Genomic DNA, 18,118 nt, shown 5'->3' on the forward strand with positions numbered 1-18,118 from the left:
TATGATATGTTTGAAACTGGAAGATGGAAGACTCTGTATTTATGGATTGATAATAGGAATTTTGGAATGCATGAGAGTTATGTTAAAGATAAATTCTAAGTTATGAATCGTATGTAAAACTGTGAAATTCTCGTGTTTGAAAATCTGGAAAGTCTGGTCTTCTCTGATTGATGGTGTACGCTCGTCATCGAACGGTCTTATACCGTTCGGTTTCACTGGACAATAACTTAGAGTAAGAATTCTTTCATTTGGAGAGGATTCGGATCGAGAACGAGCGTTATTTGTGTCAAGAGTTAGGTTTGAGCGTTCGGCTCAACTTAGCGTGTCCAACCATTTAAAAATTAAATTGAAGGGTAATAGTACGCTCGGTTTTGTTCACCAGCGTTCGTCATAAGTGGCGCTTAGTATTAATTGAGCGTTCGCCCAAAGGAACTCTCGATCTTAGATTGAGCGTTCGTTCTAGTTAGCGTTCGGTCTGATACTGAACGTTCGTTCCCATGCGCGTTCATTTCCATGCGCGTTAGTTTTATTTGATGCTCGGTCATTGACTGGCGTTCGTCCTAAGCAGTGTTCGGTTTTATAACTGAACGCTCGTCCTATCCTGGACTCGTGAGCGAACGTATATGGTGTTCGTTCAAATTCTTATTTAACGTTCGGTTTTTTTATGACAGTGTTCATATCTGAATTTCTTTCGTATTCTGGTTATCTATTGAAATATATCTAAATTATACTTATCCTTTTTATTCAATCTCCAGTATTATACTTAGAATTATTCTAAGTATTATTCAGATCTTTTTGATTCAATCTCAAATAAATTCTTAAGTGTTCTTAACTCACGTAAATGGATACAGATTCGTTTCTTTTGTTCAGAAACGAGACTACAGTGCACTGTAATACAGTCGTTGTGATCTATTAAAGAGTAACTTGTATTTAAATTAAGAGAGTGGAATACAGAATGCGAATCTGAATAAGAGAAATTGTGAATATGTACAAATGGTGATTTGAATGGAATTATGAGATTTGGATTGTGAATGAGCGTTCCAAGGAGGAACGTCTCCATGATGTGAATATGAGAAGTAGTGTAGTATGACCATGGATTAAGCTACTGATGGCTGTTCATCCTGATATTCCGTGATTGCTCATCCTCATGTAGAGGAGAGTAGTTCATGCGTGGAATGGCAGGAGGCACTAGTCCTTATAGTACTTGGGCTGATAAGGGTTAACCTCGGGTGGCAGCTGTTGAGGGTATCCCAGTTACTACATCACCCGGGTGCAAGAACGCCTGTAGATACATGGATCATACAGTCCGGACAGTCTTTAATTATGAGAATTTGGATGAGTCACTGTATGCGTGGATATGTGTTTAATATTGTATGAATTGTATGACTGATTTTATATGTTAAATTATGTTGATTGTTGAATTAAATTACCTAAGCTTACCCTTGCAATTTCCTTGTGTTGTCTACTGTTTTCTGTATGTCCGTCTTGTCAATGCAATGATCATCCGTTGTGGATGTGAGCAGATGGTGATGCATCCCTTGAAACCATGCTGGAAGAAGAAAATTTGGAGGATGCCAACCTTGTGGACGTTGAAGTTAAAGCTGAGCAGTAGAGGCTCATTCCGTAGCAGTTTTAGGATTTAGTTATATACTGTATTTTGACAGTTCTGTTATAGTTTTGCAGAATTGTAAATACTGAACTGTTTTATATTTTGATGAGTTTCTGAACACTGTAAAGTGCTGCAAGTTCAGTTTTAAATGTTGAGCATCTGCTGTAATGAACTGTACAGTACTGTTTATTTTTATACGTGCTGTTTTCTTTTGGAGCAGCTGTTATTTAGTTTAAAACTGCACTGTATTTTCTGTAAATGTGATTAGTTCTGATTAATGGTAATTACTATTTATTGGGATGTTACATTCAAAAAAATTGCAAATTTATATATTATATTTTTAGAATAATTATGCAATAAAACAGAGAGTTAAATATGTTTTTGTCTCTCAAATATTACAAAAATCTATAAATTTTTTTTCTAAAATTTTAATTTTGTTTGGTCTCCTAACTTTTAAAAGCAATGATTTAGTCTCTCATTTTCAACAATGTTAAGTTTTATCTCATGCGACAATCAGAGTTTCACGTAGACATCTTTATCCTGCTTGTAGAAGTGCCAGTCTCGTGTTAACTTTAATTTTTTTTTATTGAAGTCCATCTTCGTGGTTATGTTTACGGTTAGTTTGACTTGTGGTTGAGAATAGAGCATGAGTGAGTGTTGGGATATACTTGAGTATGTAATTTATGAGTATGAGATTGAAAGATAAGTCTACATGGTGTACCTCATAAATCTTGATTCTGTTTGCGAATAGGTGTTTCCTTTTTTGTCTTGTATGCATTGGAAGGAGATGATTTGTAAGTAAGGCTACAAATGTTTTGTATGGGAGGTTACGTACATGTGGGCTATAGAAGGGGCTATTGTTAGTGAGATAGGGTACGATAGTGAGATAAACTCTTTTCTATGGTATTATGATACGATGATGCTCATGGTGTTGTTCATGACTAGGATAGTCATGATGGTGATGTATTTATGATGATGATCATGGTACTTGAGATGGTCCAGCTGTTGCTATGTTGATAGCGATGTTACTATAATGGTTATAGTAGGTAGTGTAGTTGGCATAGATGTTAATGAATGGATTGACCAAGGGTATATATGTGAGATGTTAGTGATGACATCAAAGGTTAGAGATCAATGATCGATAATCGAAATTCAAGGATTGGGGATCGAGGATCGAGTAATTAAGTATGATTAGATTGTTTATTTTAGAGGATTATGAATCCTATTATTATTACAACTATGTATGAGGTGTTGGTTTATGATTGATATAATCAGAATGTATATTTCTTGTTTTGTGTTTGATTATGGTTGATATAATCAGAAAATATGTATGTTGTTGTGTGTTTGGTTATGGTTGATATAATTATGTTTGTTTTATTAGTAACTTACCTATATATGTTTCTGTTTATGTGTTTGTGAATGAAATTATTAGCGATGATAATACGTGAGCAAATAATATTATAAATGTTTCATAAGCGTGATTGGCTCGGAAATAACCTATTTATTTAAAGCTATTTTGTTTTATAAGTTAAAACAATATAATTGAAATATTTCATTTATTATTTTATTACTCGAAATAATATAATTGAATAAGATTTTTTTGAAGTATATTTTCGTATAAATTTTTAATTTTACATATTTTTAATAATCCATGACGTTTAAACCGTTGTTACATATATTTCATATATTCAAAAGTATTTATCTATTATAATCGTATAAATAAAGTATTAGATTGTCATGATATAAAATCACATATTGAATTTATATAATATGCTTGCTGGCATGGTGTATGATTATCAACCCAAATTCATAAGTGGCATTCTTATATTAAAACATATATTTATGGTAGGTGGTACCAAATAAAATAATAATAATAAAAAACATAAAGTTGTTGCACAATAAGAGAAATTAAGATAGAAACAAAGATTTTACTACGTAAGTCTAGGATTGAGAAAAAATTTGTATTGACCGAATCCAAAAGAATCTATAGTAAATTTTGAGTACACGCATCGAATTAGATGAAATAAACAGTTGGATAAATAATATTAAGTAAAATTGATAATTGTAATTGAATTCGAATACAAAATTAAAATTTTATGAATATTCGATTTTCAACATAAATTTATATTTTAACATATAAATTTATAAATATATTTTAAATTTTATTTGTAATATGATACTATTTTATTAAAATTTAATAAATAAATTATATAAAATCATAATATATTATAATAATCATCATTAAAATTATACATCTCATTTTCTTTATTTAAATATTCATTATATTTATCATTTATTCAAAATTAAAAATAAAAATTAATAAAAAATCATAATATGAAAAGAGACTAAATTAGTAACCCAAACAATCCATTAAATCAAATGATTGGTTATGAATTTTAAATAATAAATTTGGTTACCCCAACGTCACTAAAATGAAAATTGGAAAAACTATTAAGTTACACCTAAAATTAGAGAGCATCCATTTAAGAGAAAAAAAAAACAAAAAAATAATATTTTGATACACCTAATATTTTCATGTTATTTAAGAATAAATAAATTCCTTAAAATAATTTTTAAGAATAAAATAGAAAAAAAATCCAAACAGAAAATAATTTACGCAGATAAATGATTCTATCTATGAACGAGCGATATATATATATATATATATATATTCCTTACTTCTCTTCTCTTTGGATTTAGGTTTCTGAGCAGTTTCACACCTTTTTTCTGTTAACTTTTCAAACCTTTGATCTCTCTCTTTCCTCTATTTTTTTGACATAAATCTCCCAAATTTGAATGCCCTTTTTCTGTTTGTGATAAAAGTTTTAAACTTTCGCTTTGTTTCCTTTGATGCTATTCCTCTGTGAGTGGAGGGTGTGACAGAATTCGAAGGATAAAACGAAGAACTATGTCGTCTCTGTTCTTCGCAGTGGGTTTCTCAGCTATTCCTTTGGTCCTATTTATTCCACCCATCAGAAACTTAAACCTCTTCGTAGAAACCATGGAAGACATGGAAAGAGAATTAAGAATCTACACCAACAGGATCTATCCTCGTGTGCTTGTGGCTTGGACAAGGTTTATCAGTTGCTTACTCTGCACCAGAGTGTAGATTCTCAGGTTTTTTGTGTTCTTGTTCTGATGATTCTTAAAAGTAATAAAAAAACCTTAGCAGAGAAACTAATTTGGTAGATGCATTCAACAATGGCCTTCAAGAAGATCTTATTGTAAAAGTTTCAGTTTTGTTTTCAATCCTTTTGTATTTTCAAGCAGATCATCAAAGAGTTTTTTCAAACTTTTGCTTGCTCTGTTCTGGTCATTACAATTATTACAATATTTTGGCTTTTGGAAGCGTTTTTGGGTGTGTGAAATGAACTCACTTTATCAATTGGGGTATGATACACATTCACCCAATTTTCACTTTTATTTTAAACACCAATAAAATATCACTTTTATTTTAAAATGTAAAAAGAATTTATGATGAATTAACTAAAAAAAATATAAATATTATGTGTTTTTATTTGATGTTTGAAAGGGATATAAAAAGAGAAAGGTGTATCAATTTTAGGCTCTCTTATCTACCATGCTTTTTTGCTTCATCCATATGTTTTTGGTAGTGTTAAGGGAGATGGGTATTTTTCATGTTATTAATATTTCGAAAATGTTAATAAACTTCCATTTAGAGTTAATAGATTTAATTAGGTACAAAAATAAATATTTAATGTTATTAATGTATTTTTTAATTTTTTTTCTGTTAGAGTTCTCATGGATCCTTATAATTTCTGCCGTTTATTTTTATCAATTATTTTATGTTTTTTAGATCATAAAAAAATATAACCATATGTTTCTTTTAATAAAAAAAGATGGTTTATTTAGTGATACCATTTTGGATATGAAATAAATTAGGGGTGTTTTTAACTTGAGTTAATTCATTTTTTTTATTAAAATGTCATTCTAAATAAATATTAAAAACTAAATGTATTCCAATTTGGTTTGGATTCAATTCAATTTAATATAAATATATGAACCAAAGTAAACAAACTATTTTTCATGGGAAAATATCAAACATTTTATGATAAAAAATTCGCCAGTCTTTGCTATTATTCTTTTTCTATATAATTATTGTTGTGCTATATAACGTTTTTCACTTTTTTTTCATATCCATATGGAAATTACATAATAGGTAGAAACTACAATGCAGATTATAAATATATTACAATCCAATCAAATAATAAAATAACATTTAACATTTAAGATTGTACTGTATTTAAATATATAACATTATATTTAAATATAATAAATACAACAAGTAATTTGATTCCGTTTTTATTTTCAATTTAAAATCTAAATCAAAACATTTAGAAAAAAATATTTTTCTTATTGATTTTCAGTTTTAATTTTCAGTTTTGATTCGTTTTTAACACTCTTATACTAAACAGTATTTATTCGAAGTCCCTAACAATATTAATCAATGTTTCCAACTATGAATTGTTAGTATTGAGACCATGGGTAAAACAACTTATTCTATTTATTATTTCAATATTACTTTTTTATTAAAAATAATAATTAACATTAACTATTTTGAGTTAATTACCACTTTTCTTTTTAAAATTATAAGATATTATTATCAATACAATGTTATAATTATTAATAATTTTTCAAACAGTTTCTAACGTTGAAAATAATAAACTAAATAATATAATTATAAATTAATAAAAAATATTAGTAACTGAATATAAATTAAATATCGTAAATATAAATTGATAAAGAAAATCAATAAGATAAACTAAATGTAAGCAAATGAATTAAATTGTATAAAAATAATGAAACCTTGCGTACAAAATATGCATAAAGTAATATATTTATAATAAAAAGTATACAGAGAAAAATGAACTAAGCTCATATACACATACTATCTTAAATAATATAAGATATTGTTATTAACAATATATAACAAATAGTAAAAATATAAAATAAAAGAACTGATGGATGTTCTACCATAATGAATCAAATAATAGAAATAAAAAATAAAAAAGATAAAATGTTATTTGAAATATTTAAAAAGTAATAAAACATGTATAAATATATTAAGATTAATGTAAAAAAGATTTAGCAACACTTTTTCTTACCTTATTAATGTAAAAAAGTATAACATTTTCTCTTATTATCTTCTTATTTTATCTCTTATTCTTTCTTTATCTATGAAGAACTTTATGATAAAATTGAAATATTATTTTGAATAATTTTTCTATTAATTAATATATTTTTTGTACTTCTTATTTTACCTTTTCTTATTATATCATTTTAACCTTAAAACTAGGTTTATTTTTTAATGTTTAAATTTCTTCAGAATAAAAACACCAATAACTTTTAAAATGTGCATTAGTTATGAAAGTTAAAAAAACATAATATGAAAGTTAAAATCATCGTATGAAACTTTTCAAAATAATTTGAAAATATAATTCAATCTTCCTTTTTTTTTTGTGTGTATTTTATCTATTTTCCACAGTTTCTAACTCTTGTATATATTTACAAATTACGAAAAAGTAAACTAATAATATAATAATGTAAAAGTAGGGATGGTAGAAGATGCACAAGTGTATTTGATACAAGAAGGTGTCTGTAGTGAGTGGTCGTACTTTGATAACTTATTAATAAAATCTTTGTTCCAGTTTTTGTGTATTGAATCATCATTAGAGTTTCATGTAATGAATCAATAATGGTACAAACAAGAATCTGTATGGGAAACATATGACAACAAATTAAGGAAGGATAACTACAGTTATAAAGAATGACTACATTAAAGATTACTGATATTGAAAAAACAAATGAAAGAATGACATAATAGTTTCAAAAACTCAGCTTGACAGTGTGCAAGGCTTCAGGAACCAAAACATGTCCAGGGCTTTTGTTTCTCTTCCATCAACTATCGTAGTGCTTCTGATCTTCTCTGCAGGAGACTCCTTCACATTTTCCTTCTTTAGTTCAATTTGTTCAAGTACTCCTCTCTCCTACAGAAAACAAAATCAGCAACAATTTATGGTATTAAGTTAGAGATAAGTGCAATCAAGCACATATCTCAACTTTTTTATGCAAATTTATGATTCAAAGTTTCAACTTTTTAACATATCTCAGTCAGTAGGATTGGAAAGAAAGTGTTTAAGTTAAATGCACCAGTTTGCAGCAAAACAAGAATAATTTAGTGAACAACATGTAAATTGATGTTATTAAGTATTTAACACCAAAAAAAGTGTTTTGGCTAATCAAAATTGGTACATTTGCACTATCCTTTCAAGCATATTAGACTATACAGGAAATATCATGCTCTTACATGAAAGAAATTTGTTGTTCTTAATGATTTAGTAGCAGACAAGTAAACTGATATCGTTTAATATCAAAAGAAGTTCTTAATGACTTTTACTGATCAGGATCAAAATGTATGCAGAACAAAACAACATAGCTTGGTTTTGTTTAATCAAATGTCTTCTATCAATCAGAAAAAACTCAACCTTATCAAAGTAACCTACAAACATACCACTAGCCGGGATTTGTAAGCCTTTGAAGGGGTGGGTTTGTTGAATCCACGTGCTGCAGAGAAGCACTGAGGAGAGGGAGGATTTGTTCGAATTTGCTGTAAACTCTCCTCCCTCTTGAGCTTTATATTCTCTAGGTCAATAGTTACTGGCATGTTCTCTGCCTCATCAGTTCTTCTGCAGAACACAGTAATAACAATTGATTATCCCAGGAAATGTTAGAATGTGGTGGTAACTTGCACTTCTTGATAATCAAGTTATAATACATTTTAAGGTCACTGAACTACAAAATAATGTTCATGTTCAATAATTTTCCTCCCAAGGGGAGTGTACACAAAAGATAGTTTTGTGTCCTAGGTAGCTTTCTCTTTTGTGAGAAAATTAACCCTACAACAAACTTAGACTATATGAATTATACAACTACCTACACCAAATTTGTGTCTAACTTATAATAGATGCACGAACAAAAGGTAGACCAACATTGCAATGTCACTTGCCATCATTTATCAATGATATATGCATGCCAACATCAAACTGACAATGAGTTACACTATTTACCAAAGCACTGTTTTTGTTTCAACACTGAAATTGGACAACCCCTAAGAACCATAAATTTTTACTATGTGATCAGAAAAGCTTCTCTTATCAGTGAAAATATCACCTTATTTCAAAGAATTAAAGTTGTTGTAAGTGTTACCTACAGAAAAATCTAAAAGCAGAAAATAATGTGCATCTTTTTAAAATATAACAATCTTATGGTTTTGTTATCTCCAAGTAATTCTTAGAATTTCCAATAGAAACCATCAAGGAATGATCTTATGCTTACTTTTTTCTCTGTTGCTTCCCTTTTACACACATTCCCTCCAATCTTTCAGCCTTACTTACTTCCAGCAGTGGCTTCCTCTCTGTCTCTTTTTTATCTGAGTGTGCCACAGGTTGAACAGAACATGGGGTCTTCTCTACTACCTCTTCACTCTCTTTGGGGGTAGAATTTTCTGCATTCTCTCTCTCCCTAGCTCTTATTGCCAGTTTCCTCAATTCATTGCAGAATTCCGTGATTTGATTCAGAATTGGCCTGCCCGCAAACAAATTTTTGGCGGATAAGGTTGATCTCAAAGAAGGCACCTTGTGGTCCTCGAAGGTGTCATCAACCAAATTCTTCTTCTCCTCACTAGACTTAATTGCTTCCTTCATGAGGTTAATTTTAGAAGTTGGAGGAGTGAACACATTCGGGTCTTGGTTTTCACTGTCTTGGTTGAATCTAAATTTATCAGCTTTGGGTGAAGCTGAGGACACTGCCGGCATCCTTCTCTTGATTTTCACATCTCTGTGCCACAATACAAAACTGGTGAATTTCAATCTCTCAACACAATCTTGAATTACAAGTTAAAAAATAAAGATTGATATTTACAAGTACCTTCTATTTTTGTCACTAAATGGAAGATTCTCGGAAACACAGCCCGGACTAAAACCCTTCTAGAAAAGACAAAAGATTAAAAGAACCTCAGAACAAGATCACAAAAGACCATCATTAGAACCTCGGCATGAGAAAACCAGCTCAAGGTTAATTTTTTTATCAAATGAGGAAATACCCAAGATTGATAACCTAACAGAAAACAAGAGGGTAGAGAAAAGAAAGGGAAAAACCTTGGAAGGAGGAGTTACTGATCTGAGAAAATCCTCTGCTGTCTTGGGATGTCTGCAATCTGCAAAACCCACCAAATTAGTAAGACAAGTTTTGAGATTCGCTCCACAAGCATCATCTTGGCGACACTATCAAATCTTTTGGGGTCTAAGCAACCACAATTACATCTAACTTATCCACAATGTTTCACAACATCCACAATTACAACAAAACTGTGACTGCAAAGTTCAAAACTTTGACCACACCCATACAGAAAAAGAAGCGAATTTGGCCCACCCCAGATGCAAATTCCCTTGAAAGAAGGAGAAAAGAAGCGAAAGAACGATACCAGGCTTGCAAAACCAAGCTTCATCAGCGTGATCATTGACGGAGTGGTCAAGGGACAAGAAGTCGACCCACTTGGGCGCGTTGATGTGCTCGTAGAGTTCGTCTTCCACGAAGTTCCACTCAAGTCTCTTCCAGTCAATTTTCGCGGGTTCCATGGAGAGTGAGAGAGAGAGAGGGAGAGTGAGAGAGAGACGAGTGAGTTGAGAGACCCAGAGAGCTTTGGGTGAGTGTGTGCGCACGTGATACTGAAGAGTGCAAATGTGACCGTTATGAATCAGAGGGAAAGGAACAATGAACGTTAGGAACCGACATTGGATTGCTTTTGACCGTTGGAAGTCTTGGTTGATCCCTTCATCATGAGTTATAACTAATTAGTGTTTATGAGAAGATGATTATAGTATGTTTATTGTATTGTTTTGATCTTTACAACTGTTATTTTTTTTATCTATAATATAGAGTTTTACTAATTTTATTAATTGTTTTGTTGAATGATGATGCCACGTCACGTCACAACACCTACTACACCAATATGATATTTTGTATAGGAAAATATTTTTTAACAATTTTTGTATATTATCATTCAAAGGCAACACCATGAGAAAAAATAGAAAAAAATCATGTTACAAAAAATGATAAAATAGATGTAGTAACTATGATATAAATTTGTAAAAATTACAACAACAAAAAATCTAAAAGTAAAGAGATTTTAGTTGAAATAAATAATAGATAAATCTAAAAATTTAACCACAAATTCAAGTAATTCTAAAAGTTAAGAAAATTTAGAATTATGTAGAAAATAGTTATTAGACAGCCATTATTATTAGAGGATGGGTGAAGTTATTATTAATAAGTTATGTCACTTATTGTGACGTTGGAAACTCAATAAATTCCTTCAAATTACTCAACATTTTTAAATTTATCTTTTACAAGATATATTTATTACATTAGTATATTCTAAACTTATATAACAAAACAATAATTACCTTCTTTATCTTTTTTAAAATTTTAATAATGGTATTGAGTTAAGTTTGATCATCATTTATAAGGTCAAAATATAATATTCAACTTCCTCAAAATTCTTGTTATTAACAACCCAAAAAAGACATGGTGGATAATTTAAGAATGGTTCCTTCACCTACACAACAATTATATATTTTACTAAAGTTTACTTCTAAATGAGTAAGATCTTTAGTGAATATATATATATAAAATATTAAATATGATCATTGAGCATGAATGCTTTGAAGAAGAAAAAAAAACAAGAAGGGAAAGTCTAGACAATGAAGAAAGAAATTAAAATAATAAAAATAATATTCTTTTAAACTCGTAGATTGTTTACATGAAAATGACGTCGTAAAACTTAAATGAGTTTACAGAACAAAGCTCACTCTTGATGGCACAATTCAGAAATAAAAAAAAAACAAAATTACTTGTTTCATAATACTTACAACAACCTATATTTGATTATAATAAAATATTTGCTCCAATTCCTAGATAAAATTAGAGCTTTAATAACTCTTAGCAACACGAAAAGGTTAAAGTATTCACCAATGGAATGCCAAATTAGTAATTTTAAATGATGTTATTAAAGAGTGCATCAAATAATATTAAAGGTAATGAAGATAAGGTGTCAAGACTAAAATGAGCTTTATAAGGTTTAAAGCAAGTTCCTCAAAAACCATATAATTAAATTAATGAGTACATCATCAATCAAGGATTCAAAAGGAACAAGAGTGAGTCAATACTATACACTAAGACTCAAGATTAATATGATATTCTTATTCTCTATATATGTAAATGATCTCATTTACATGGGAAACAATATGAAAATGATTATCATGATGGAAACCCAAAGAAGACATGATACAAACATTCAAAACAACTAACCTTGACTTGAAAAATTACTTCTTCGACATAAAGATAAGACAAAAAAAAAAGAATATTTATCTTTCATAGAATATAGAGACTTTACCAGAGAGAAGTTTAAGATATAAGATGCATATTTGTTGTTACTCCAGTAGTGAAAAATGACAAGCTAAAAAAAGATGACGGACCACTAGAAGTTGGCTCATCACAACACAAAAGATTTAGTTAGAAGATTACTATATCTCACACGGACAAGACCATATATTATGTATGCTACAAGTCCTTTATCAAGGTTTATACAAAGACTAAGTCAGATTCACTTTGATCAACAAAACTAATACTAAGATATCTTCAATGCATAAGAGAGTTTGATATATTGTACAAAACTATGACAAACTCAAGATTGGTTGGCTACACCTTTAATAATTTGACAAAATCAATCAATGTACAAATTTGGTATATAGTACAAACCCATGACAAATTTAAGATTATTGACTACAATGATAATGATTATATATGATGGAGTACATCAAGTTATGCCTTCTCACTTGGATCGAGATTTTTTTTTTCCATAAGCATCAAGAGAGAAACAATAGAATAATTAATAACAAAAAGAGAATACGTGACAGTTACAAAAACTACAAGTAAAACTAGTATGATTTTAAAGAATACATAAACAAAAAAGAGTAACAAGATGACTCTTTTATCATTTATTATGACAAGTTTACTACAATAATAATAAAGAATTTAATCGTCATAAAACAAAACAAAACACGTAAATATTAAACACGCCTCACTTGAGAGAAGAAACAAAATAAGAAAATTCTTGTAAAACGAAAAGTCAAGTTACAAATGTATTTACTTAAGCATTTTTAAAAGTCAAGTTTGTGAAATTATAATTTATGCTTATAATTGATGAAATTTGAATGGAAGAAAAATGTTAAATTTTGATAAAAATCTCTAGAAGTTACAAGAAAAGAAAACTCTAAAAACAAAAGATTGTGTTAAAAAATACATGTAAATAATAGATAAGACTAGAAATTGTAACCATAAGTCTGGATGATTCTAAAAGTCGAGAAAATCTAGAATTATCTAGAAAATTATAATTAGACAACCATCATTCTTAGAAGTGGCATCATTCTTAAAAGTGGTGGATGAAGCTAATGCCAGTTATTGTAATATCTATGAAAGATCAATTTAAACTCCTACGCTCACTATCTTCAAAGCTACTTTCTACAACTTATATTTAGTACAATCTACTCATCCTAAACTTTCTAAAACTCACGTAACAAAACAACAAGTAGCCTTTTTTATATCTCTCATAAAATTCTAACTAGAGAAAAGAAGACTAAGGAGTATTTTCCTTAGGGAGATGCCTATATACATAAGGCGTGACTAAAGAGTAACTAGAGAAACTTGTTTCTAGGGGTGGGCAAACTGCACTATTTACACTGCACTATAAATCTATTACAATTAATTATAAAATAGTTTAAAAAAACTGAACTGCACTAGAAAATAGTTCAAAAAAACTGAACTAAACTATTTTTTAGTTCAGTTAACTACAAAACAATTCAGTTAACTACAATGCACCTTTTTCTAATAAATAAATGTGGTTTTGCACTAGTACAACTGTGAATGGCTAATCATCGATAGAGTTAAAAGAATTTTCAATTTGATTTTTTTTTAATAATTACAAACAAATAAATTAATATTGGGTTAAATATGTTTTTAGTCTCTAAACTATTGGTCGTTTCTGGTTTTCGTCCCTGTTTCAAAGTAAGGTACAATTTGGTCCTCATCCTTTTCGAAAACGTTCGTTTTAGTCCTCAAAAACTAAACACTGTTTAAAAATTTGGTCCTCATTTAGCAACAAATGAGGACTAAAACCAAAATTCCGAGAACTAAAACGGACGTTTCGAAAAGAATGAGGACCAAATTGTACCTTACTTTGAAAGATGGACGAAAACCAGAAACGGCCAATAGTTTATGGACTAAAAACATATTTAACCCATTAATATTCAATAACATCACAGCATTTAAAAAAATTAAATTATAAATCTATATAATTAGAATTAGTAAATAATTATAATAAAAAATTTAAAAAAATTAATGAAATATTATTGGTACTATTTTATCATATTATTAAAATTAAATTAATAACTATAATTATTTATCATTACTATTTATTATTAATTTAAAAATATAAAATGTCTAAAATTTGATTCTCATATTAAATATAGTTTAATTTAATAATATAAATTTGTTTATATATTATTTTATATAGATTAAAAACTTAATCTCTAAAAAATATTTCTGTTTATCTCTGTTTTAAAATATTTCGACAATTTTCTAGTTTAATATAAAAACTCTCATCTTTTTTCTCTTCTCACCTTTTTCTGAATTCTCATATATATATATATATATATATATATATATATATATATATATATATATATATATATATAATATTATATTTTATAATTATTTACATAATTACTTTTATCTTTTTATTTTTACAATTATAGTTAATTTTATTAAGTTATAAAAATAATTACCAGTTTTTGAAATATAATTACAATATAATAAAATTTAGTTTTTTTTAAAATATATAATTATTTTAGTATAAATTTAATAATATCATTTTATTTTAATAATTATTATAATAATAGTTAACTTTTTAAGAGACTTGAAAAAGAACATTTATTTATTTATTTATCTATATATATATATATATATATATATAATTTAGATTTTATTAATTTTGTTTTCTATGACGACATGAGACAATTTTTTTTACGTCACTTATATATATATATATATATATATATATATATATATATATATATATATATATACACATACATCCGTGCCTGTGCCTTTATTTCTTATGTTTGTGTTGCTGGAAATAGAAGAAGAGCAAAACAATTAAACAAACAAAAGTAAAATAAAGTACGTTTGAAGTAGTTAACTAAACTGTTAATAAAAGAAGTTCAGATTTTTTGAACTGAACTACAAATAAGTATAATTCAGTTTTTATAAAAAGTAGTTTAGTTTTTATAGTACAAAATAGTATAGATAATCTATAGTTTAGTATAATTTAGTTAATCATGCCCAGTCCTACTTGTTTCAATACTTGAATCCAAACAAAGAATTAAAAGACTAAACATATAAAATAAAGGTTTAATCCTTTTTGACGTCCCTATTTGTGTAGGAATGTCTCAGATAGGTCCTCGTTTTCTAAAGTGTATCAAAATGGTCCTTAATTTTGAAAATTTATATCAATTGAGTCCTTTCCGTTAAGTTGGCTGGACGGCGTTAAAAAAATTGATGAGTGAGATGCTGAGATGACGAACGAACGCTCGTCCACCAGCGAACGAACGCTCGTCGACCTCTTACCGCTGGACGACCGTTCGTTCCACACTGGACGACCGTTCGTTCGGTGGTCGCCGAGCGTTCGTTCGCTGGTGGACGAGCGTTCGTTCGGTGGTGGACGAGCGTTCGTTCGTCATCTCAGCATCCCACTCATCAATTTTTTTAACGCCGTCCAGCCAACTTAACGGAAAGGACTCAATTGATATCAATTTTCAAAATTAAGGACCATTTTGATACACTTTAAAAAACGAGGACCTATCTGAGACATTCCTACACAAATAGGGACGTAAAAAAGGATTAAACCTAAAATAAACAAGAGTTATCCTATCCTTATCTTCATGTGAAACATATTCAAAATTGTTTTAAAACTCGACATTTCATGACGATTATTTTGATAAAAGATATTTCAGTAGATTAATGGAAAAAATATATATAAACTATTTAATTCATTTTCATATCTAAAATATTTTTTAATGTGTTTTCATATATAAAATTATTCACATATAGCTCCTTCGAACGTTACGAGTGTTTCCTTCTAAGAAATTCAAACATGGGAGATACTTTTCCTATTTTATTTTAGTTACAACGCGAGAAAAAAAATATTAAACAACTATTTGTATATGAAATAACGACTTTGTGTTTAACAAAATCTCCTAAAGAAACAATGAGTGGGAGTGTTACGACATTATAGATTTCGGAGGGATTTTGCATGATCAAAAGATGAATCCCTAAAACAAAGGAATACGCTATAATTTGCTAAAACTACATATTACTCTATTTTTTGGAACTTTAATACATACTTTATAAAATAAAACATCATGCATAATATATTTGCTTTAATTAATTTTAGGTTAAACCCTTCGGAAGTCTCTATCTATGTTGGTTTTTTCCGGTTAGATCTTCGTCTTATCGGTTTCGTCAATTTAGTCCTTAAAAGTGAAAAATTGACTCAATTGGATCTCTGTCGTTAAATTGACTTAACGGAGTTAAGTTTTTGATCACTTACGTGATGTTACGTGGAATTTCTTAAGTTTGACGTGAAAAATGTTTGATTAAAAAATTTAAAAAAAAAGGTCATCTCCCATTACAATGAAGCACCACTCAGAAATCCTCTTCCATGTCCATCACCCAGAAATCTTCTTCCCCATGCATCAAACCTGTGAGAAGAAATCCAAAAATTAATTCCAAATTACATTTCAATCAGGCCTCACATAAACTTGCATAGAAATCCCAAATTTCACAACCTGAAGAACCCTAAACATGAAACCTAAACGCAAACCATACTTTGTCGCCTCTTCTTCCAATCTCATACTCTGTATCTTCTTCAATAATCTTCTTCAATACCCTAGACGAGGAGTCCCAACAACTTCTGCATACTCTGAATACTCCATGGATTGCAAAAACAAAATATGGCACACCTCTGCCTAAACTTTGATTATCATTTGAAATGTTCGGAAACAGAAAACAAAATTGAAATGAGAAAAGGTTATCAAGATTGATTCACCTCTGCCGGGAGAAATAGAATCGATCAAGTCTTGAAGTTTCTCTGCCTTATAACAACAATTCCACCAATCAACTTTGAAACGTGGAAGTTGTGCTGCAAGTTACTGTCTTTCGCGTAACTGAAGATTCAAGCTTGTTGAACTCTCCTCCTGTGCAGCAACTGAGCCAAAATATGAGCCACACCAAACTCTTGAACCCTCATTTGCAGTATCGCATCAGCAGTACAGTGAAATTGATTAGAAATTAGCGGGGACAGTTAATCCTGATAGGCAGTCTGTGATAAACAAATCCTGCTTCTGAGTGACCTGTTCATCTAATTCTTCACTTAGAACTTTGATGTTTTGCATGTTCATAAACTTAGTTGTCCCAGTTCTGATGCAAATATATTTCGGTTTCTGCATACGGTTCAAAATTAATTTTTTTAATGGTTTTTCTTCAAGTTAATCTTTTAAAATTTTGTTCAAATAAAATCAATAATAAGGTAGTTGGGGACGACAAGGATGAAAAGGAGAGTGGAGGGGGAGGTTTGGGTTGGGGTGGAGAAGCCGGGAAAGGTTCGGAACAAGTGGAGTGTGTCTCTGTGTTCGCTGAATTTAGGGTTGTTGGATTGAGAATGGGATCGGAAGATGGTTTGGGGATCGATAACTTCAAACACACTAGCCAAACCGGGCTTCACCCCCTTCGACGTTGCCGAGAACCTGCAGGCCCAATCAACCCTAATAGTGGAGGTCATTGTCGACGCCTGCCATTAGATTGGTAAGGCTGAAGACGATGAACATTGGGTTTCAATTTTCAGAATTTTTTTTTAATTATATATTCCACGTATAAAGCTCTCTGATTGCCACGTTTAAAAAATTGTCCACGTCAACATTCCAAGTCATCAAAAACTTAATTTCATTAAGCCAATTTAACAGCAGGAGCCCAATTGAATCAATTTTTCACTTTTAAGGATTAAATTGGCAAAATCGATAAAACCGATCTAACTAGGAAAATTCCACATAAATAGAGACTCCCGAAGAGGTTTAACCTTAATTTTAATATCAACCATTCGTGTGAATTATTTAAACACCATTTGTTTCTCACTTTAATCAACTCGCAACATTACGAGATTCGTTCAAATTACCTCCTCTTCCCATTCATTTTTCACTACAACCATTCAGATTATTTTTTTTTTGTTTTTTTTTTTTTGCAAATACTGATCAAATGCAGAGGTTTCTTTTCAACATTCTTATACTAGGATCACAAAGCTAGAAGCTCAAATAAAGA

General features: G+C 29.6%; 2 protein-coding genes across 3 annotated transcripts; one reads left to right on the forward strand and one right to left on the reverse strand.

Moving 5' to 3' along the window:
- Window positions 1–4,287: 4,287 nt before the first annotated feature.
- Window positions 4,288–4,912, forward strand: LOC148201388 (uncharacterized). The gene has a single exon (XM_088110984.1). The coding sequence runs from the start codon at window positions 4,518–4,520 to the stop codon at window positions 4,716–4,718; it is 201 nt and encodes a 66-aa protein (XP_087967110.1). The 5' UTR covers window positions 4,288–4,517; the 3' UTR covers window positions 4,719–4,912.
- Window positions 4,913–7,225: 2,313 nt separating this feature from the next.
- On the reverse strand, window positions 7,226–10,444 carry LOC124826911 (interferon-activable protein). 2 transcript variants are annotated; one of them, XM_047299871.2, is made up of 6 exons: window positions 10,113–10,444; window positions 9,787–9,845; window positions 9,557–9,612; window positions 8,966–9,466; window positions 8,142–8,316; window positions 7,226–7,617 (listed from the first exon to the last, which is right to left on the reverse strand). In XM_047299871.2, the coding sequence occupies exons 1-6, from the start codon at window positions 10,264–10,266 to the stop codon at window positions 7,465–7,467; spliced, it is 1,098 nt and encodes a 365-aa protein (XP_047155827.1). In that variant the 5' UTR covers window positions 10,267–10,444; the 3' UTR covers window positions 7,226–7,464. The 2 variants fall into 2 exon arrangements, with proteins under 2 accessions (XP_047155827.1, XP_047155826.1); XM_047299870.2 differs by having other exon boundaries at window positions 9,557–9,615; window positions 10,113–10,432.
- Window positions 10,445–18,118: the final 7,674 nt, after the last annotated feature.

The sequence above is a fragment of the Vigna umbellata genome, chromosome 3, assembly GCF_029865625.1.
Source record: "Vigna umbellata cultivar VRB3 chromosome 3, Vumbellata_1.0, whole genome shotgun sequence".
In the NCBI taxonomy this organism is placed as follows: domain Eukaryota; kingdom Viridiplantae; phylum Streptophyta; class Magnoliopsida; order Fabales; family Fabaceae; genus Vigna; species Vigna umbellata.